This window comes from Myripristis murdjan, chromosome 22 (assembly GCF_902150065.1).
Source record: "Myripristis murdjan chromosome 22, fMyrMur1.1, whole genome shotgun sequence".
NCBI lineage: Eukaryota > Metazoa > Chordata > Actinopteri > Holocentriformes > Holocentridae > Myripristis > Myripristis murdjan.
Genome location: NC_044001.1, coordinates 74,454 through 98,046, shown reverse-complemented (window position 1 = coordinate 98,046; position 23,593 = coordinate 74,454). Strand labels below are relative to the sequence as shown.

Below are 23,593 nucleotides of genomic sequence, written 5' to 3'. Positions count from 1 at the left end.
AAGTTTGCAGTTGGGACCTCTGTGGTCTGAGGGGCGTTTCTGCCCAGATGATATGTGGCGGGTCGGTCACGATCCTCTGAGCTGCTGCGGGACGGCCTGGAGGCGCCGGTGCCTTCATGGCTGCATCGAAGAGTCAGCTCGGTCTTCAGCTGGACGGTGAGGCTGTCGTAGCGTGCCGACAGACCAACAGCCTGATTAAACAGAAACACGATCCTGAGTCTGCGTAAAGTCTCTGCTGGAAACGGGAGCACTAACTGTCCACGTGGACGTTCCAGCTGAACATGTCCTCCAAGTGAACAGAGACACCCAGCAGACCTGATGGATGTGTGTGTTATGTATCACAGGACCATGAAGCCCCTGATCTGTGGTCCAGAACCATCTCCTTAGTTTTGGTGACATTTTAAACGAGACGGTTAATGTCACAGCACCGCACAGAGTGGTCTCTTACAGAGAAACAGGGTTGTGTCTCTGTGCGGTCGGCTCAGGGCAGCGCTGTCATCTGAGGTTCTTGGGGCGGCTGTTGGTCCAGTCTTTAGTGTAGAGAGGGCAAAGACCTGGGGGGTGGACTCAACCCTGCGAGGCACCCGGGCTGACTGATCTGCATTCAGAGAGGCTGCTGTTGACTTGGACATGCGAACCTCAATTGGTTAAAAGGGAAAAATACCACTTCATTAAAAAAGGACTGACACTCATCTTCTTCAGTTTTGAAATGAGCAGATGAGGCTGGACTACAGTAAAAGTTGTGCTAAAAGGTGCTTGACAGCGAGGTAGGTGATGCCCCCCCCCCCCAATTGAACTGACCTCTGCCTCGAGTGCCATGTATTTCTCACAGCATTTCATCATAATTGAAGTTCCATAGGCTTCCATAACACCTGAGCTGATGGCCTCCACGCCACGCCACGCCACGCCACGCCACGCCACGCCGTCCTAGAGAAGCCCCAAGTACTGAGTGCATAAATTAACATACCTTTCAGAAGGTTGACATTTCTGTATTCTACATCCTTTTTTTGCATGGTCTCTCCAAAAATAAAGCAAAAAAGGTTTGAAATATTTCACTTTATTTATAATGAATCAAGAATATATCAAAGTTTCACTTTTTGAATCAAATTACAGAAAAAATTAACTTTTCCAAGACATTCTAATTTTTTGAGATGCACCTGTATGTAATCTGTTATAGTTTCAGTGGGGATCAATTTCCAGATCATGAAATACATCCCAGTTTGTGCAAGGGAAGGATCCTTTGAGTGTCTCCATGCTGTCCTGTACAAATATGTCTTGGTCTGTGAATTACTAATTCCAGCTTACAAGACTGTTCTTGAAATTTGTTGTGGTCAGGATTTGACAGAGGGGGCTTAGGTTTTGCAATGTATGCATTTTTGATATTTCCATAACATTTGTTCAAGACTTTATTGTCTTGTCTTTATTGACTTTATTGTATCACATTTCATGTATTGTTCAAATCCGGGGGGATAGTTCCAGTTCAGAGGTTAAAATCCCTAAAATAAGATGTGTGTTGGACATCTGTGCGTCTGCAGTTAGAGTTTGGAATCTGGAGCCGAGGCTCTGTGAACAGCATCACGCTGGATTCCCTCGCAGCCGACTGATCGCAGTGTGTCTCGGTGTCGGCGTGGAGCAGGATTATACTCCTGCTGTCGCCTCGGGGCGACTGGCGGGCGGGGTTGGTCCCGTGGGACAGCGGTGCGTCTGGCGTAACGCAGCGGCAGCTCTGCTTCCACACCAGGAACTGTTTGTCTTGTTGAGATTCCAAAATAACCAGAGCCAGAGGTCGCCATAGTGTTCAATCCAACACATACAACACAGATCAGTAAAAATAACACTATAAAAACAATAAAAAGGCATAAATAAAAGCAGCAGCACAAGTCTGGGTCACCAGCAGGGCGGCACCACCTGAAGATATCAGCCAGTCAGACATGAGAGTGACTGAATGAGTGAGAGAGTTAATGAGTGAATTTCATCAAAGCTCTCAGAGAAGCTTCATCACATTCATAAGAAACTGAAACCTGCAGTCGCTGGTTAGGGTTAGTTAGTGAGTTAGTTGGTTGGTTAGCTAGTTAGTTGGTTATTTTGCTGCCATGAATGAGGACATGAGGCTGACATGTATTTGTTTTAGTGTTTTTGGCGCCGGCTGGTGGTCGGACAGTGCTTCTGCACTCACCAGGCATTTTATTTCTTTTGTGTAAACAAACGATAAACATCTGGATTTTTTTCTACCTGTTAACTTCACGACACCTGGATTCACTAACCCGGCCTGGCTGGAACAACGTCCTGCCTCCTCTCCCCCGTCTGAAGCCCCGCCCCCTGGCGTCTGGCGGTCCCTCTCCACGAAGCTGCTGCTCTGAAGGTCCAGACTGTCACTTCCTCCGTCACTACAGCCGCCATCTTGGACCGCAAAGGAGTCAGACCAACTGCTTTCAGAGAGACGGTTTCCACTGCTGTCTGCAGAGAGACAGAGAGCGAGAGACAGACAGAGAGAGAGAGACAGGCAGAGACAGGACAGACAGACAGACAGAGAGACAGACAGACAGAGAGATTTGATTTTTAAAACAACATTTATCTCTATTTGCACTGTACAAAAACATAATACACTACATTAGGATGCTTACATACGTAGAAAAAAGCACCAAAATGACATCAGAACATGGAGAGTCACATCTCGGACAGAAAGGACAGACGGTTGGAAAGAAGTGATCCATGTCAAGATAGTGCAGTCCTCAAGGAATCCCTGTCCTGCAGGTTGTTGTTCCAGCTTTAATCTTTCATACCTGATCCATTTAAGGGCTTCATGCTGATTGGTTGAAACAGATCTACCTGAAGAGGGTGTGCATAAAGGTGCGTGAGTCTTAACTGGATCAGCTGTGTAAGAGTAAAGCTGAAATAAAAACCTACAGGACAGGGGATCCTTGAGGACTGGGTTGGGAACCACTGAGATAAAGAAACCATCTCTGAACAGAGGAGGAGGTCTCACACACCATCTATCTCCAACCTACAGCAATGTCCTGTCAGCCCTTCACAGGAGGCTGCTCCACACACACTTGACCTCTTGTGACCCCAACAACCGTCATTCACTCCTGGTCTCCAGGGAAACCAGGAACACTAACAACAGCCGTCACAACAGGAAGGAGCTTCTTCTCATCAAACATCTTCAAGGACGTGCTAATAGTCCAGTTGCTCTCGATTCAACTCTATGTGGATAACCATGTGGATAACCATGTGGAAAACCATGTGGATAACCATGTGGAAAACCATGTGGATAACCATGTGGAAAACCATGTGGATAACCATGTGGAAAACCATGTGGAAAACCATGTGGAAAACCCTAACTCGGATGACTGTGAACCTTCTCAGACATCAGCTCTTGTCCAAAACCTTACTGGCCCTGCGTCACAGAGCACCCTAACCCTAACCCAGACTGGCAGCAGTGCATCATCACACAAGTCAATTAAAAGAGAACATTCATGTCCTGACAGCTTGTGTCTCCAGTGTCTGAGCAGCTGGTTTATGACTCGGGTGGATCTTACTCCCAGCCGAGCAGCCAGTCTGACAGGATCGTCCAGCCGAGGTCCAGCCAGCTCCTCCACCTGGCCGAGAGTAGAAACTCCTGCAGTCCATGAAGATTCATAGTGTCTAAACTTTATATAGATCATAAAGTTTCATCTGTATCAGACACGAAGCAGGTTCATTCTTACCTTACATGTTTCGGCGGTAAGCTTTTGCCACTCCACTCACTCCACCATTCACTCAGAGAGAGAGAGAGAGAGAGAGAGAGAGACAGACAGAGAGAGAGAGACAGAGAGAGACAGACAGAGAGAGAGACAGACAGAGAGAGAGAGAGACAGAGAGAGAGAGAGAGAGAGAGAGAGAGGGAGAGAGAGAGACAGACAGAGAGAGAGAGACAGACAGAGACAGACAGAGAGAGAGAGAGAGAGAGACAGACAGAGAGAGAGAGAGAGACAGAGAGAGAGAGAGACAGACAGAGACAGAGAGAGAGAGAGACAGACAGAGACAGACAGAGAGAGAGAGACAGACAGAGAGAGAGAGAGAGAGAGACAGACCCTTGATTCCCTGTAAACTGAAACTCAGAAAAAAGAAACCGTCTTGCCGCCCCCCACCTTGTCTCCTCCTCCTCTTCTTCTTCACTCGGATAGCTTTGACCACCAGCTCCTGCTGTAGCTCCTCCTGGCCAAGCGGGGCGCTGTAACGTCTGGAGCTCAGTTCAGAGGAGGTGGTCATAGGTGTGTTTCCATGGATACTGTCCCAGGAGGTGATGGAGCTGCTTCTGCTTCGTGAGTCGCCGGCGGCGTCCAGCCGCCCCCACGCCGACTCCGTCACCTGCAGGCCGGATAGAAAACGTGAAACCAGATCATTGTAATGACCAAATTCACCACAGGGGGCGCTCGGGCTAACACTTATACCCTGAGGCCACGGCTCCTTCGACTCACCTCCACCTGCTCATCCTGCTCTGCCGCCTCCTCCACTTCCTCATCCTCCTCTTCGTCCCCCGCCTCCCCCCGGATCTCCCCCCCGGCTCCCTCCACGATGATGGCCATGGTTCTGATTGGCTGAGCAGTTTCCACCGATCCGGTTGGCGGGAGGAGGACGGTGGGCGTGGTCAAAGGAGAGGACAGACGGAAGGAGAGCTCTGACACTGGAAGAAATACACAGGTGCTGTTCAAACTGTAGGCCGGGGTCCCCTGGGGGCCCCTAAGGATCTTCCAGGGGGCCCTTAACTGTCTAAGGGATCATTGTAATCATTCTGACAGGATCCTAACGTCTGCTGTTCTGTTGTTTGTTGTAACCCATGATTGCGAAATAGCAATAAATATATAATAAATATATAAATATAACATTAATAACCATAAAAAATATAAACATATATTATACGTTTATATCATATCCCATTAAATGTTCCCCCTCCATTTAATGTGACACTGTCTCTTTAAGAAGCGAGTTACATGGTGAATAGAATACGCGAGCCGACTGAGCTCAACTGACAGACACCAACTGAAGGAAAAAGACAGAAACCCCACGGAAAAAGTTAACGCATGATCCAACGAAAATATAAACACTTGTAAAGAAGATTATTCTTTTCAAACGGACAGTATACAGTGCCACATCCCAGTGGAGATTTAGGAAACAATTGAAGACGGTTTTGGTGAGTTTACAATTGTTTCTTCCTACTTTTAAGTCTGAATGTCTGAATGAATGTGATACACAGTAACGAGTCAGCGGTGTAAATAATCAGTCAAACTAATTATAAACATGTAAATCTGCTAAGTTTTATTTGTTTTTCTATCCTAAAGTGTAGCTTTAACCATAATTATCTCTATAGTAATATCTTCTGTTGATTATTTTATACTATGTGATCGGTTTTATGTTGAATAGTAGTAACATTTTGTTAGACGCTAGCGGGTAACCATGGCAACACACTAAGCGGTGAGCGGAGCAGTTACTCTCCTGCAACAGCCGTGTAGCCTTTATTGATTGAGTTACCCATTCCTTTCGGTTGGAAAGATAATTAATTATTTTATGTATTGTTTATGGCCATTATGCAGGCCAGGTTTTTTGCCCGACCTGTGAGGACAACCCGACAACGGACAAGGACCCCCCCTTCCTCTTGTGTGTAACCGCGATCAGCATACACACCCTGATAGAATTCGATGGCGAGCCAACCCCAGGACCTGTAACCCGTTCAACACCCGCACGGTTTGGATAAATTACACTGAACTGATAAATACCGGATTGGATATAACAACGGAGACGAATTGGATTATATAGTATATGACATTTTTTCATTGATGAACAAGAACTGATTATTAACTGAACATTCTGAAATTGAACAATTGAGCATTCTGAATATTTTCATTATATGTATGTTGTTGTTTTTTAAATGTGAATGTGAATGGATGTTTAATTTAAGGTGAAGAAAACTGTTTAATGAAAAATAACAGAGAGAAGAAAAGAGAGTTAACTCAGGGGAAAGAAACAGATAAAATTAGAATTAAATAATTAAAAAGTAGATTAAGCAATTAAAAGACCGGTCTTATACCTAAATTCTAATACACATATATAGGTAGACACTATAATATTTAGACACATCAATAAAATACTTCAACTCTTTTCAACATAAGAGGTATTAAAGAGTTCAAGAATATTGTTTGTATATATATATATATTGTACATATTTTATTTCATTTATTTATTTTCCAAATTTTATTTATTTATTTATTTATTTGATCCTTCTTCAGTAAACTGCCAGATTATTTTTATATAAAAAAAGAGTCTCTGGTCTTGTTATTTCTAGTTTATGCCACCACTCCCTTCGAGCCTAGATACTGGTCCAGTAGCCAAATAATTGTTTTATTGTATAAATAGTGATAAAAGTGCTACATAAAGTGGCGAGCCAGCCAGGAGTGGTTTAATCAATCTAAACTAGCATAGGATTAACGACTAGAGACTCAAAACAAACATAGACATGGAAGTAATTAAAAGACTCAATGTAAAAATCCCTAATTCAGTCATAGTTAGTGGAATAACTGGCACTGATACAGATGAAAAATTATATGATCTTCTTGAACAATATGGCCCTATTGAAAGGAAAATCCCAATAGATTCCCCACACTCAGACAAGCAAATCATTATAGAGTTCAGAGATAGCAAGGCTGTACAAGAGTTTTCCCCCTTATTGCCCTACCAGCTTGATGCAAGTCCTGTGGATGACAACAGCTACACTATTAAGGCCTTAGCCAGTGTCTACACACCTGTAACCAGTGGAACAGCTACACAGACTTATCTCTCGGAGTTGAAGGAGATAGCAAAACAGACCGGTAAGGACCTTGCAACTCTTCTCACAGAAGAACTCAGCACCATTAGTCTAGCTGTTGGTTCTGAAGACCCAGAGGCTCAGAGTGATGACACAGCCTTTGATGCACCAGTGCAACATGTTCCACAAAGAGCGACACAGGTTTCACCTCTCACCACAGCTCCGGAGCAGCACACTCTGTCAGAGCGAAATTGGGTTCCAGCACCAACTCCACCCAAAGCGACACGACCAGTTCTAAAACCCTGTGATGTCAATCCACCTGAAATCCAGAAAGTGATAGTCGAGCATGTAATAAGGACTGATGATTCTGCTCTGCATGTCAACACAGCCCTAAGACTTAGGCCTTTCTCTGGGTGTGTGCCTCGACCCAACAATGAGGTGGATTATGAGACCTGGCGCTCTAACGTTGGATTTCTGCTTGAAGACACCAGACAGCCAGACCTGCTCAAGTCACGAAAGCTTCTTGAAAGCCTCTTGTCACCTGCTATCGACATTGTGAAACACCTGACACCAGAAACCCCTCCCAGTGTGTATCTGGAGATCTTAGACTCTGCATTCAGCACAGTTGAAGATGGAGACGACCTGTTTGTGAAGTATCTCAACACCATGCAAGACAATGGTGAGAAACCTTCGGCTTATCTTCAGCGACTGCAAGTGATGCTGAACACCACCTTCAGGAGGGGAGGTGTCACTGCAAGTGAGCTTGACAGGCAGCTTCTCAGACAGTTCGTCAGAGGCTGCTGGGATAATGCACTGATATCTGAACTGCAACTGGAGCAGAAAAAACACAGTCCTCCTACCTTTGCAGAGCTGCTACTGTCTCTCCGCACAGCAGAAGACAGGCGAACATCCAAGGCTTCACGCATGAGACACCACCTCAGTGCCTCAAAGCCTAGAGTGTCAGCTCACTATCAAGGCATCAGTGCAGAGTATGAGGAATGCACCACATCACCATCGCCCCCTCATTCTTCTGAGATCCAAGACCTGAAAAGGCAAATAGCTGATTTACAAGCCCAGCTCACACGTGTCACCCAGAAAAATGCCAGAAAGAACCAGGTTAAACCAGCTGCCAGGCCGAGAGCCCCTGCACTGGCTAACCTGGATTTTCAGACCCCCACACCCCACAGCCAACCTGAAAAGGATGCCACAAGCAAGAGACCAAAGCCTTGGTATTGCTTCAGGTGTGGAGAAGACGGGCACATTAAGCCGCAGTGTGACAGTGAGCCAAACCCCTCTCTAGTAGCCACCAAGGGAAGACAGCTGAAGGAGAAGCAGCAAGCATGGGATGCTATGAACAGCGCTTCAGAGCCCCAGATTTTTTAGATCCAGTTCCTGCAGAGGGACAAACAGGGACTGGAAGACAGAAAAAGTGTCCCAAACAGAAGCGCCGCATCTCCCACATGTGCTCAACCTCTCACACCAAGAATCAGTCATCAACCTTGCCCAAGGGGCTGGTTGGAGCGCGGTGCACTGCAAAGGCAATCATATGTGGTAGAGAGTGCAGCTGCTTGTTAGACACAGGCTCTCAAGTTACCACCGTCCCAAACTCTTTCTACAAAGAAAATCTGTCTCATCTGCCTATCCACTCCTTGAACGACCTGCTTGAAGTGGAGGGAACTAATGGACAGGAAGTCCCTTACCTCGGCTACGTCGAACTTACCGTTACTTTCCCGAAGAACACTTTTGGGGTGGACATCGAGGTGCCCACACTGGCGCTGATTGTACCTGACGTGCGGTCAACACTGTCATCAGTACTCATTGGCACCAACGCATTAGATGTTCTGTACGAACTGTATGCAGATGCCGCACCCAAGAATCACCATTTACTGCCTTACGGCTACAGAGCTGTATTGAAAACCCTAGGGGCCAGGAACACTCTTGATTCACAAATGGGAGATGTAAGACTTCACAGCCAACATGCTGAGACCATTGCTGCCGGTCAGACAAGAGTGTTTGAAGGAGCAGTGAGCTGTAGGAGAACAAGCAGCAGTCAGTGGGTGGTAGTAGAATCGCCGACATCAGTGTCTTTACCAGGTGGCATACTGGTAACAGATGGGCTAGCAAGTCTACAGCCTAAGCTGCCCCACCACCTTCCAGTCATTCTGAAGAATGAGTCGGCCCATGACATCACCTTACCGCCGAAAACAGTGATAGCTGAGATCCATGCTATTAAGAGTGTCCAGCCACTGAAACCCCCCAGCTCTGACCCCTCTTTTGGCTCAGCTCCCAAGCCAAAACTTGAGTTTGATTTCTGTGACTCCGCAATACCAGCGGAGTGGAAAGACAGACTTACTGAGAAGCTGAACTCCATGCCGGAAGTGTTCGCACAGCACGACCTCGACTTTGGCCGCATTGACAAAATAAAACATCACATAAACCTCAGTGACGAAACTCCGTTCAAACACAGAGCGAGACCAATCCACCCTCAGGACTTAGAGGCTGTGCGTAACCACATCCAACAGCTCCTTGATGCAGAAGTCATCCGCGAGTCAGAGTCACCATTCTCCTCGCCAATAGTCATCATTCGGAAGAAGAATGGCGATGTGAGGCTCTGCGTGGACTACAGGAAACTAAATCTACAGACCATCAAAGATTCATATGCCCTACCAAATCTGGAGGAGTCCTTCTCGGCGCTGAATGGATCAAAATGGTTCTCCGTGCTTGATCTTAAATCTGGATTCTACCAGATTGAAATGGAGGAAAAGGATAAGCACAAGACTGCTTTCGTCTGCCCGCTTGGATTCTTTGAGTTCAACAGAATGCCACAAGGGATAACAAATGCCCCTAGCACGTTCCAAAGACTCATGGAGCGTTGCATCGGTGAGTTGAACATGAAGCAAGCTCTCGTCTTCCTGGATGACCTCATCGTCTTCTCTTCGACACTAGAACAGCACGAGGAAAGACTGATGCGAGTCCTTACCCAGTTGAAAGACTATGGACTGAAATTGTCACCCGAGAAGTGCAAGTTCTTTCAGACATCTGTGAAATACCTCGGACACATTGTGTCTGAGAGAGGAATTGAAACAGACCCAGAGAAGATATCGGCAATCAAAACCTGGCCAAGACCAACCAAGCTGAAAGAACTAAGAGCATTCTTGGGATTTTGCGGTTATTACCGTAGATTTATAAAGGATTATTCGAAGATTGTCAAGCCACTCAATGGTCTCACTGCTGGATATCCACCCCTGAGGAAGAGCTCAAAGGCCGCAGTGACTACTGAGAAATATCACAATCCAAAAGACCCCTTCGGCGACAGATGGACCCCAGCTTGCCAGTCAGCATTTGACATCTTGATTGAGAAACTGACGACTGCCCCCATCCTCGGGTTTGCCGATCCCAAGCTGCCCTACATCCTACACACAGATGCAAGCACTTCAGGACTGGGTGCTGCCCTCTACCAGGAGCAGCAAGGGCAGAAGCGGGTCATCGCATATGCAAGCCGTGGTCTGTCGAAATGTGAAGCCAGATACCCTGCCCACAAGCTGGAGTTTCTTGCCCTCAAATGGGCTGTGACAGAGAAATTCCAGGACTACCTTTATGGATGCCCTTTTCTTGCAGTCACTGATAGCAATCCCCTGACATACGTGTTGACCTCTGCTAAGCTTGACGCCACAAGCTACAGATGGTTAGCCGACCTGTCCACCTTCGACTTCCAGCTCCAGTACCGGGCTGGGAAGCAGAATCAGGATGCAGATGGACTTTCCAGATGTCCACGCGGCAGGCTGCCTGATGATCCATTGTCTCAGAAAGAGATGGAGAGGATCCAGCAATTTGCAAAAAGACACCTATCAGGATCTGACCACACAGAGATGGATGAAGGAACCATCAAGGCCATATGTCAGAAGCATCTAGTCCATGATGGAGAAGCATCACCTTCCTTGGTCATGTCACTCGCCCACCATCCAGCTGCAATCCCAGACAGCTTCAAGGATGAGGGCCAGTTTGGTGGTTTACCCTTCATCCCGATGTTCACTCCAGCTGAGATGAGAGAGAAGCAGAGAACCGACACCTGTATCCGTGAGGTTCTCAACCAACTGGAAACAGGAGAAAAGCCTCCTCCATCTCTCAGGAATGAGCTCCCAGAACTGTGTCTCCTGCTAAGAGAGTGGAACAGACTTGAGATCCTCGATGGTGTCTTGTTTCGCAAACGACAGGAGGGTGCACAGACTCACTACCAGCTTGTGCTGCCCGAAGACCTGAGACCCTTAGTCCTGAAGAGCCTTCATGATGACATGGGTCACATGGGTGTGGACCGAACCCTTGACCTTGTCCGAAAACGGTTCTATTGGCCAAAAATGTCTGTGGAGGTGGAAGCCAAGATCAAGACCTGCGACCGCTGCATACGACGCAAAAGCCCACCAGAGAAAGCTGCACCCCTCGTGAACATCACAGCCACACGACCGCTCGAGCTGGTGTGCATGGACTTTCTTACCTTGGAGCCAGACTCCAGCGGCACGAAGGACATCTTGGTCATCACAGACCATTTTACGAAGTATGCAGTGGCAATCCCCACTTCGAACCAAAAGGCTCGGACAGTTGCCAAGTGCTTATGGGATCAATTCATCGTCCACTATGGCATTCCGGAAAGGCTCCACAGTGATCAGGGTCCAGACTTTGAGTCTCGCACCATAAAAGAACTTTGTGACCTAGCAGGCATTCGGAAGATTCGGACCACCCCGTACCATCCAAGAGGAAACCCTGTCGAACGCTTCAATAGGACCCTGCTAAGCATGCTAGGCACCCTGGAGAACCAGAAAAAGAGTCACTGGCGGGAGCATGTGAAGCCTCTTGTACACGCTTACAACTGTACTAGAAACGACGTCACCGGTTATACTCCATACGAACTTATGTTCGGGCGACAACCAAGATTGCCAGTAGACTTGGCGTTTGGCTTACCTGTCAATCACCAATCAGGCTCACACTCCCAGTATGTCCAGAACCTGAAATCCCATCTGGAAGCAAGCTACAAAGTAGCAACAGAGAATGCAAGGAAGACAGCAGATCGCAACAAGGCAAGATTTGACAGGCATGTCGTTGATTCCACCCTGACAGAAGGAGACAGAGTGCTAATCAGAAATGTCCGCCTGAGAGGCAAGCACAAATTGGCAGACAAATGGGAATCTGACATACATGTTGTTGTTAAGCAGTGTGGAGATGTCCCAGTTTATGTTGTGAGGCCAGAAACCAAAGATGGCCCACTACGAACCCTCCACAGAGACCTGCTACTGCCCTGTGGATTCCTTCCATCAACCCCAGTAGAGTCTGGAGTGACCACAAATGAGAGGCCTCAACGGCCAAGGACCCGCCTCAGCTTGAAAGATGGCCGATCAAATGATGCCGACAGACAAGATTCAGACTCTGAGCACCATGACGTCACTTACCTGTATGGCCACAGTGATTTAGTGGTAGATACCCTGGGCGTTGCCTATGCCCCTGAAGCCGAGTCCTCTTCAAGGGACAGCGAGTGGCAACATTTTCCAATGTCCACTGTTGAACAAGATCTTCCTGAAGTAGCAGAAACTTTCCCTGATGTTGCTCCAGTGGTAGCTGTTGACCAAGATCTACCAAGTCAGACTAACTCACCTGAGAGCGACTTACCTGATAACAGCTTACCTGCTGTGACTACAGAGAATCACTCACCTGCTGTGAACGCAGAGAACTTACCTGATGTGAGTCCAGAGAGTACCTCACCACTGGCGATTCAAGGAGAACATGTCCTACCTGATGCGAATCTGGAGGAAAATGCAAGCGATATTGGAAGCCACGTCAGAAGGTCTAGCAGACGCAGAGAACCCGTACAGAGACTGACTTACCCTCAATTAGGAAACCCCCTAATCACTGTTGTCCAGTCACTACTCCAAAGCCTAAGTACAGCTATTTCAGACTCCTTAAATGTACCTTACCCTTCACAGCAAAGGAGAATTATAACAGTGTAGCTTACTAATAGGATGCACAGGGGCATGCATCAGGAAAGGAGGGGAGGATGTAACCCATGATTGCGAAATAGCAATAAATATATAATAAATATATAAATATAACATTAATAACCATAAAAAATATAAACATATATTATACGTTTATATCATATCCCATTAAATGTTCCCCCTCCATTTAATGTGACACTGTCTCTTTAAGAAGCGAGTTACATGGTGAATAGAATACGCGAGCCGACTGAGCTCAACTGACAGACACCAACTGAAGGAAAAAGACAGAAACCCCACGGAAAAAGTTAACGCATGATCCAACGAAAATATAAACACTTGTAAAGAAGATTATTCTTTTCAAACGGACAGTATACAGTGCCACATCCCAGTGGAGATTTAGGAAACAATTGAAGACGGTTTTGGTGAGTTTACAATTGTTTCTTCCTACTTTTAAGTCTGAATGTCTGAATGAATGTGATACACAGTAACGAGTCAGCGGTGTAAATAATCAGTCAAACTAATTATAAACATGTAAATCTGCTAAGTTTTATTTGTTTTTCTATCCTAAAGTGTAGCTTTAACCATAATTATCTCTATAGTAATATCTTCTGTTGATTATTTTATACTATGTGATCGGTTTTATGTTGAATAGTAGTAACATTTTGTTAGACGCTAGCGGGTAACCATGGCAACACACTAAGCGGTGAGCGGAGCAGTTACTCTCCTGCAACAGCCGTGTAGCCTTTATTGATTGAGTTACCCATTCCTTTCGGTTGGAAAGATAATTAATTATTTTATGTATTGTTTATGGCCATTATGCAGGCCAGGTTTTTTGCCCGACCTGTGAGGACAACCCGACAACGGACAAGGACCCCCCCCTTCCTCTTGTGTGTAACCGCGATCAGCATACACACCCTGATAGAATTCGATGGCGAGCCAACCCCAGGACCTGTAACCCGTTCAACACCCGCACGGTTTGGATAAATTACACTGAACTGATAAATACCGGATTGGATATAACAACGGAGACGAATTGGATTATATAGTATATGACATTTTTTCATTGATGAACAAGAACTGATTATTAACTGAACATTCTGAAATTGAACAATTGAGCATTCTGAATATTTTCATTATATGTATGTTGTTGTTTTTTAAATGTGAATGTGAATGGATGTTTAATTTAAGGTGAAGAAAACTGTTTAATGAAAAATAACAGAGAGAAGAAAAGAGAGTTAACTCAGGGGAAAGAAACAGATAAAATTAGAATTAAATAATTAAAAAGTAGATTAAGCAATTAAAAGACCGGTCTTATACCTAAATTCTAATACACATATATAGGTAGACACTATAATATTTAGACACATCAATAAAATACTTCAACTCTTTTCAACATAAGAGGTATTAAAGAGTTCAAGAATATTGTTTGTATATATATATATATTGTACATATTTTATTTCATTTATTTATTTTCCAAATTTTATTTATTTATTTATTTATTTGATCCTTCTTCAGTAAACTGCCAGATTATTTTTATATAAAAAAAGAGTCTCTGGTCTTGTTATTTCTAGTTTATGCCACCACTCCCTTCGAGCCTAGATACTGGTCCAGTAGCCAAATAATTGTTTTATTGTATAAATAGTGATAAAAGTGCTACATTGTACCTTAACACACACTAAAGTGTGAAGTGTGATGCAGCGCCACCTTGTGGCTACAGACAGTATACAGCAGTGAACACATCAATTCAGCAAATGAACTTCTCTCAGCCCCCTTACAGCAGCAGCTGGGAAATTTCCTCAGAATAATTTGTCCCAGAATGCCTGCAGGTAACTGTGACTCTCCCAGCATGACATTAAGAGATTATTAAATTATTAGAGATTATTACATGAAATACAGCAGCCATGTGCATTGCTTTTCCTCTTTAATGGCATTGTTATGATCATCAGACAGAACAAACCAAAGAGACACAAGGCCTTTTAACTCCACATTCACAGCAACCAGCATTAAGCGCTGTCAGGGCGGAGCCAAAGTGACTTCCTGTTTCCATTCGTCTGGGCGCCGCCTCGCACACGCACACTGAGAGTAACGGGGGGGATTTAATGGATTACATTGGACGGGTGTGTAAATTAACTATCTTCATGGAATTTATGTCAGAGGATTAAATGAGTAACTAAAATAGACGTGCAATTCATTATTGATTTTTGGATTTTGGACAGGAAAGAGGGGAGAGAGAGGGCATGACCTGCAGCAAAGGGCCTGGGCCGGGATTCAAACACATCACTCAGCCTTGATACATGGGTCACCTGACTGTGTGTGTCTGAGCTGTGTGTCATGTCCTGACTGCTCCAAACATCTAAAGCACACTGTCAGTAGGATGAGTCTTTGCTCCACTGCGTGACAACACCTCGCTGAGTCTCTGCTGCTGAGCTGCTGGCATCATGTCTGGAGGAAAAACACTCGTGCAGAACGTTTCTGTGAACCGCCTGGCAGGCAGGTTTGACGTGCTCCTTGGGGTCTTCTCACAATTACCTAACTCTTTTTAACACCAAAACAGCTACATCCCCCTTTACGCCTCCTAAATGACCCCCCCCCCCTTCAAAAACACACACACACACACACACACACACACACACCATCGTGTTTTTCTGACAGGATGAAAGCAGGATGAACATTTCACACTATCCACCAGTAGCCGACATTCATGTTTGTATCACAGGCTGTTGCAGACGCCGGGCCGATGTAACGCAGAGCATCCAGAGGCTGAGTTTGCCCCGCGAGCCGTAAACAGCGAACACCTGAACCACCTGAACCACCTGAACCACCTGAACCACCTGAACCACCTGAACCACCTGAACCACCTGAACCACACAGCCACTTCAACTAAGACTCTGACACTGCCAGGCCTGCTGGACAAGCTGCAATAATCAGCCACTAGCAGTACTTTCAACCGTAGTAGTACTTTCAGTAGCAGTACTTTCAGCAGTAGTAGTACTTTCAGTAGCAGTACTTTCAACCGTAGTAGTACTTTCAGTAGCAGTCCTTTCAGCAGTAGTAGTACGTTCAGTAGCAGTACTTTCAGCAGTAGGAGTACTTTCAGTAGCAGTACTTTCAACCGTAGTAGTACTTTCAGTAGCAGTACTTTCAACCGTAGTAGTACCTTCAGTAGCAGTACTTTCAGCAGTAGTAGTACTTTCAGTAGCAGTACTTTCAGCAGTAGTAGTACTTTCAGTATGAGTACTTTTAGCAGTAGTAGTGGTAGCAGTACTTTCAGCAGTAGTAGTGGTAGCAGTACTTTTAGCAGTAGTAGTGGTAGCAGTACTTTTAGCAGTAGTAGTGGTAGCAGTACTTTCAGCAGTAGTAGTGGTAGCAGTACTTACAGTTGGAGGCCAGTCCCTCAGGGCTGTTGGAGAGGCGGATGACGTCTCTGTCTCCTTTCAGGATGAAGATCTCGTTTTCACAACAAGACACTGACACGATGTCGCCACTGCTCTCCAACGCCCCGACGATCACCTGACACACAAAATATTAAACAGAAACTAAGATGGGGACAGTGACGCTGTACCTCGTTAATACAGTCTAGCACAGTGACGCTGTACCTCGTTAATACAGTCTAAGACGTAGACGCTGTACCTCGTTAATACAGTCTAGCACAGTGATGCTGTACCTCGTTAATACAGTCTAGCACAGTGACGCTGTACCTCGTTAATACAGTCTAAGACGTAGACGCTGTACCTCGTTAATACAGTCTAGCACAGTGACGCTGTACCTCGTTAATACAGTCTAGCACAGTGACGCTGTACCTCGTTAATACAGTCTAGCACAGTGACGCTGTACCTCGTTAATACAGTCTAAGACGTAGACGCTGTACCTCGTTAATACAGTCTAGCACAGTGACGCTGTACCTCGTTAATACAGTCTAGCACAGTGACGCTGTACCTCGTTAATACAGTCTAAGACGTAGACGCTGTATTCGTTCCAGCTCAGCAGCCAGCCCTCTCTGAAAAAGCAGCAGAGCAGACCCAGCTGTCTGTCCGCAGGACGATAAGCTCCTACTGGACCGGGACGAGGAAACAACTCAAACTGAGGCACCTGGAGACAGACAGACAGACAGACAGACAGACAGACAGACACACACACACACAGACAGACAGACAGACAGACAGTGGTGTTATTATGATTGTTTGGATCATTATTCTTTTTCTATGTTTCTATTCCTGGATCTATGAAAGCACACTTGGTGGACAGGCTGGAAATCTCACTAACCCTAACCCAACAAAGATGACATCAACTGGGCCAACTCGAAATTCAGGGACGAGTCAACTCGACTTTCACCCAGCAGCCTGAAACTGAAGACTGTGATGCTGGGACCCAGTTCATTTCTGCTTGCAGCTTTATTTGAATTTATTATGTCAGCTGTCAAACTGCCAGACGGATCCATGATCCACCCAGGCAGCAGCAGCAGTACTACAGCAGCAGCAGTACTACAGCAGCAGCAGTACTACAGCAGCAGCAGTAGTACTGCAGTACTGGCCTCACCTGTGAGGTGAACAGCGGTTTGAGCAGCCTCGTGTCCTCCACCAGCCCTCGGACGTTGGACCTCCAGAGTCGCAGTCCCGGCCGAGCGGCAAACACCTGCAGGTCGCTCTGCTTGCAGAGAGCCGGAAGGAAGCAAGCGCCGAACCTGCCGCTGCTGAGGACACGCCCACCATCAGCCGTCAACACAGACACACACACCTGCAGCTCGCCGTGCACAGAACACTGACATCCAACACGACAAGCTGCTGCGTTTCCCCCTTAAAACACGGGACCCCCTGCACTCGCATATCATACGCTCCATGTCGCATGTTACATGTCGCATGTTACATGTTACATGTCGCATGTTACATGTCGCATGTTACATGTTACATGTCGAATGTTACATGTCGCATGTTACATGTTGTATGTGGTATGTTACATGTTATATGTGGTATGTTACATGTTGTATGTTACATGTTACATGTTGTATGTGGTATGTTACATGTTTTATGTTACATGTTATATGTTGTATGTTACATGTTACATGTTGTATGTTACGTGTTGTATGTTACGTGTTGTATGTTACATGTTGTATGTGGTATGTTACATGTTGTATGTTACATGTTACATGTTGTATGTTACATGTTGTATGTTACATGTTACATGTTGTATGTGGTATGTTACATGTTGTATGTTACATATTACATGTTGTATGTTACATGTTACATGTTGTATGTGGTATGTTACATGTTGTATGTTACATGTTACATGTTGTATGTTACATGTTGTATGTGGTATGTTACATGTTGTATGTGGTATGTTACATGTTACAAGTTGTATGTTACATGTTACATGTTGTATGTTGTATGTGGTATGTTACATGTTGTATGTTGTATGTTACATGTTGTATGTTGTATGTGGTATGTTACATGTTGTATGTTGTATGTTACATGTTGTATGTTGTATGTGGTATGTTACATGTTGTATGTGGTACCTCTTCCTGGGCCGGGTACCCAGCTGCTGCAGGCTCCGCCCCTCGGTGCAGAACAGAGCTGATCTCTGCTGCGTGGAGACCAGCAGAACTCTGTGGCTGTAATCCAGCTGGACCACACCTGACGGCTCCTCCAGCAGCAGCACAGGCTTACAGACTCCCTGCACACACACACACACACACACACACACACACACACACACACAAAGAGTCACAGCACTGACCAGATCAGATGTTCTGATTAGATTTGGGAGCAGGCTGCTACATACATTAGAATATTTCATATTTTCTTGTAACAGTTCTAGATCTTTCTATGTCCCCTGAAGTCATGGAAATATCTGTGTGAAGTAATGCATGAAACAGATAAAAGGAAGACTTTGTCTTTGGATATCAGGTAAATGTAGGATGTCACCTGGACAGAACAAAGTCCATTAGACATCAGACACTGTCTAAATGCCGTGTTTCCTTCTAGTCATAGTTTCATAGTTTCATAATCATAGTTTGAGCTGCAGGATTGGTTTTCACTGTGATAAGGTCTTTTCTTTTTAAACTTTTATTTTCATGCAGCGAAGGGATTTTACTTTTGACCAGAACCTGAAGATCCAGTCTTACAGCTCGTTCTGCAGCGACCTGCTTTATTTTAGAACCAACAGTCGAAACCGCAAGATGAACTCAGTGTTGCACCGTGGGAGAACGTTGTTATGCTGCATTGCAGATTTAGGTTGCGGTGTTGTGTTGCGGTTTTAGGTTGCGGTGTTGTGTTGCGGGTTTAGGTTGCAGGTTTTAGGTTGCGGTGTTGTGTTGCGGTTTCAGGTTGCAGTGTTGTGTTGCGGTTTTGGGTTGCGCTGTTGTGTCGCGGTTTTAGGTTGCGCTGTTGTGTTGCAGTTTTAGGTTGCGGTGTTGTGTTGCGGTTATGGGTTGCGGCGTTGTGTTGCGGATTTAGGTTGCGGTGTTGTGTTGCGGTTTTAGGTTGCAGGTTTAGGTTGCGGTGTTGTGTTGCGGTTTCAGGCTGCAGTGTTGTGTTGCAGTTTCAGGCTGCAGTGTTGTGTTGCGGTTTTGGGTTGCGGTGTTGTGTTGCGGTTTTAGGTTGCGGTGTTGTGTTGCGGTTTTAGGTTGCGGGTTTACGTTGCGCTGTTGTGTTGCGGTTTCAGGTTGCAGTGTTATGTTACGGTTTTGGGTTGCGGTGTTGTGTTGCAGATTTAGGTTGCGGTGTTGTGTTGCGGTTTTAGGTTGCGGTGTTGTGTTGCGGTTTCAGGTTGCGGTGTTGTGTTGCAGTTTCAGGTTGCGGTGTTGTGTTGCGGTTTCGGGTTGCAGTGTTGTGTTGCGGTTTTGGGTTGTTGTATGTTACATGTTGTGTCGCGGTTTTGGGTTGCGGTGTTGTGTCGCGGTTTTAGGTTGTGGTGTATTGCAGTGTTGCGTTATGGTGTTGCATTGCGGTGATGTGATACGGTGTTGCAGAGTTGCGTTGCCTCTTACCTGGTCCAGGTCCAGTGCAGAGAAAACGACTCGGCCTTTGTCGTCTCCAGAAAAAAGCTTCATGCCGTTGGCGCTCCATGCCAGAGCCGTGATTGTTCCTTTATGAAGACCAACAACATCAAAACGCCGCAACTGGATAGAGAGAGAGAGAGACAGGCAGAGAAAAGAGAAACAGGCAGAGAGAGAGAGACAGGCAGAGAAAAGAGGGTTCTGAAGCCACTGATTGAATGACAGCAAAAATGATGAGCCTTTAAAATTTTCAGCTGCTTTTCACTCTAAGATATCCGAATCAACAGATAAATAGATGACAAAAGACGGGTAGAAAGAATAACCAGTATCTTAGACAAGATATAAAGACTTCTCATTTTTAACATTTTAACAACAAGCAGTGACGCTAAACCTGGCTAACAGAAGATTCTAATGCTATTCATGGCAGCAAAAGACTGAGGGAAAACTACAGAAACAAACATCAACAGTAAACAGTTTTCAATCAGCTGGACAAACTAAACAAGGTCATCTACAGGACGAGATCTACTGAGAAAAAAGTATTTCCATCAGAAGAACTGCTTCCAAACAGTAAACAGTGAACCAGCTGTCCGCCATGCTGAGACAGAACATGTAAATCTAACATCTCCAACATTGCAGGCTGTGAAAACCTTCAAAATTAAAGTCCTGAGAAAACAACTGTGAGGTTAAATGTAACTTGCTGTTCTTCTGTCACCATCCTGCTAACATAAACAAACACCTCCATCCACTGACACCTGACACAGGTAAGAGACGAGACCTCATTACTCTGCACTAAGCTGCTGAGTTAGCGTGTTGTGTAGCTAATACCACTAGCGTATCATTAATAAATAACTAAGTTCATTAAGTCATCTGTCTTTGATTAGTCAGAGATAATTATCTATGTGAAAAATAACTTTTACCCTCAAACACTCCTTACTACATAGAAGACTGTCAGGAGCTCCAGAAAGAAATTTCCTTTTTCCAAAGTTTAGGCTCAGTCGTAAAATGTGGAGCTGTGGACCAGACTTCCTACACTCTGAAGGAAACAAACATATATTTGGACGTTCTCCTTTATACCAACCACATAAATCAAAGCTGTGATATTATAACAAACAAAACTGGCAAGCAGAGACGTCATGAGTCTGTATGTTGTTAACGGCAGCAGCTCTGTGACTGATACTGACCCTCTACATATCAAAGCAGCTGTAGTGTTTCCCCGGCTGCCCTTTGATTCTGAAACCAGCCGGCCGGCTCCACGGCCAGAGGAACTGCACAAAGCAAATCCCAAACCCCACAGCCCCTTTAACAGCCTGACATGTTAAACTCACCTGTTCATCGTTTTACTGTGATTGTTTTCACTTCATTTAATTCATCTGTTATCTGCCTATTTAAGACAATAAGGCGTGATATAATTTAGATTCTCTTTTATACACAATACCATTATTGTTGACTGTTGCCTGTTTACCATCCATGCCAACTGAGAGACTGACAGGCAGAGAGTCACGATGATGTCACACAGGGTCATGATGATGTCACACTGTCCATTCTCACCTGTTTGTTGCGACCAGGAAGTGGAGACACCAGCTGGAAGAGCGCCACCCTGCCAGACGCTGTTCCCACGGCAACCAGGTCATCAAAGCAACTCAGCAGCTTCACTGCTGTGATCGCATCGCACTTTCCCTGCACGCACACACACACACACACACACACACACACACACACACAGAATTTTAATTTCCAGGTTAATCCTGTGCTGCTCAGTGATGTAACATGATGACATCACCGCAGACGAGGAAGCTGACCTCCATGTTGTATTTGTTCATGTGGCCGAGGCGGCGGCAGTACAGGTAGAGCATCCCGATGCTGCTGCCCACCGCCACGTAGTCGCTGCTGCTGTCCAGCGCCGTCAGGTAGACGAGCACAGAGCGGAACCCCCGCTGCACCTGGGGGCAGAGCCTTCATCATCATCATCATCAACACTGTTGTCAACATCATCATCATCATCAGTTCTGGCTGATGATGATTTTCAGACAGACCACGCCCACTGGTGAGGTCATGCTCCTTTGACAGAACTCTCTTTTTGTTCATGGCAGTTTTTCAGTGGAATACTCCTTTAGCTGATGGGAGTTATTTAAATAGACAAGTCTAACTTTTGTGCTGTTATGTGAATCTTTTGAGAAGTTCTGTTAATATGCCCCGCCCACTGCCCCACCCCCTTTTCAACAGTACAGTGGGCTTCAAGCCTTCAACAGAGATCAAAGCAGAGCTCTATAAAACAGTGTAAGGACACACACTCCTGTTGCCATGGTAATATCACACATTCCCGTTGCCATGGTAGCAACAGGGAAAATCACCTCAGAGACTCAGAGATGAGTTGAGTGTGAACACAACTAGAGAGGATGACACACGCGGTCAGAAGGAATCTACCACCTATATATTATAAGATATATTTAAAATATCTATACTTAAAATATCTTCCAACATTAGATCAGATTGCAGAATCAGCCAGGGAGCAGGCAGGTGATACCGTCACGTGACCCAGGTGGCTCACCTTGGCTGGGATGGCGTTGAGCAGGTAGTAGAGCGGGCAGAACTCCCTCAGGATGGACTGCGGGGCGGGATGGGCTGCCATGGCTCTGCTGCACGACACTTCAAACCTTTATTTAAAAACAAACATATTCTGAGAAGAAGCTGGATGAAGACTGAAAAACACACATGGGAGAGAAATGCTCCGTCTGTTCAGGGGTGGACGACTGATCCGCAGGCCTTCGTTCTGGTCAGCTGGAGGAAACGTTGCACCAAAGCCCATTCAAAAATCTGACAGTTTAATGTACCTCGTTTGTCGGCGAAGGCATTTACCTTATAAGACATGGCTTATAACGTTTTACGAATCGTTAAGCTCCAAAGGAAAATCCGGCCTATTTCAATATAATTAGACTCATTTTATGAAAACAAAATTTTAGTTTTTATAAGTGGTTGGCCATTATTCTCAGCCCCCTCCCGTCAACGCACCGCCGTGCGGAGCGGACTGAACCCTAACCCGTTTTACAGACTGTGTGCGGCTGTGAGGCGGACAGCACACACGCCGCATTCACACACACACCCCGGCGAGCCGCCACGCACCTGAAGTCACGCTTCAACATGCGCGTGGCTTTGTCGGTACGTACAGGTGCGTTACATCTGCAGATTTTGAACGACCTCTTGCCTGCGGTGCGGGTCTGGGATAAACAGGCCCATCTGACAGCTGACAGCCCGCCCACAAAACAGTGAACAAAACAAACAAACAAACAAACAAACAAACAGACAGACACACACACACACACACAGCAGAGTGAGAGCAGACGGCAGGGCAAGGTCAGTGTTGTTTACAGGCTGTTAGCAGGGAGCTAGCACCTCCCGGGGCGCTGTTAGCAACACAGCTCAGCATTAACATTAACATTAGCATTAGCATTAGCATTGAAACAGCATCCAGAGCACTCACTCTGTCTGTCTAAGCCGCGTCCTGCCCAGCTGCTGCAGATGTTTCGGTGCTCAGTGCTGCGCGCGACATCGCCCTGACAGCTTTCATTCTGACGCTGTGATGTCAACAAACTGCGCCCCCTGTCGGCACCTCAGCACACAACACGGCTTCTGTGTGGGTTTTTTCGAAATGACTATAAATGCAACACTGGAAGACAATAGACCGATATTAATATTCATTTATTATTATGATTATTATGATTCTGAATATTATCATTATTATTATTATTGTTAGGAGTAATAGTATTAGTGAAGTGAACGACAGGAAACGGAAACGCGAGAGCTGCTGGTTGTGAGCAAAATCCGGAGTGTGGAACGCG

At 45.7% G+C, this 23,593-nt stretch overlaps 1 protein-coding gene across 3 annotated transcripts in view; it reads right to left on the bottom strand.

Moving 5' to 3' along the window:
- Window positions 1-23,474, bottom strand: part of tecpr2 (tectonin beta-propeller repeat containing 2) — a 35,697-nt gene extending 12,223 nt beyond the window's left edge. For 2 of the 3 annotated variants that reach the window (XM_030044980.1, XM_030044979.1), the window contains exons 1-12: window positions 23,236-23,474; window positions 22,306-22,411; window positions 21,557-21,697; window positions 21,306-21,434; window positions 19,749-19,880; window positions 18,276-18,433; window positions 17,303-17,456; window positions 16,703-16,855; window positions 16,144-16,276; window positions 4,461-4,666; window positions 4,131-4,350; window positions 2,265-2,457 (exon numbers count right to left, since the gene is read on the bottom strand). In XM_030044980.1, coding sequence (XP_029900840.1) covers window positions 2,265-2,457; window positions 4,131-4,350; window positions 4,461-4,666; window positions 16,144-16,276; window positions 16,703-16,855; window positions 17,303-17,456; window positions 18,276-18,433; window positions 19,749-19,880; window positions 21,306-21,434; window positions 21,557-21,697; window positions 22,306-22,386 — 1,700 coding nt within the window. In that variant the 5' untranslated portion in view covers window positions 22,387-22,411; window positions 23,236-23,474. Of the gene's footprint in view, window positions 1-2,264; window positions 2,458-4,130; window positions 4,351-4,460; window positions 4,667-16,143; window positions 16,277-16,702; window positions 16,856-17,302; window positions 17,457-18,275; window positions 18,434-19,748; window positions 19,881-21,305; window positions 21,435-21,556; window positions 21,698-22,305; window positions 22,412-22,921; window positions 22,941-23,235 lie in introns of those variants that run through there. The other variant, XM_030044978.1, reaches the window with a different exon arrangement.
- Between the last annotated feature and the right edge of the window lie 119 nt (window positions 23,475-23,593).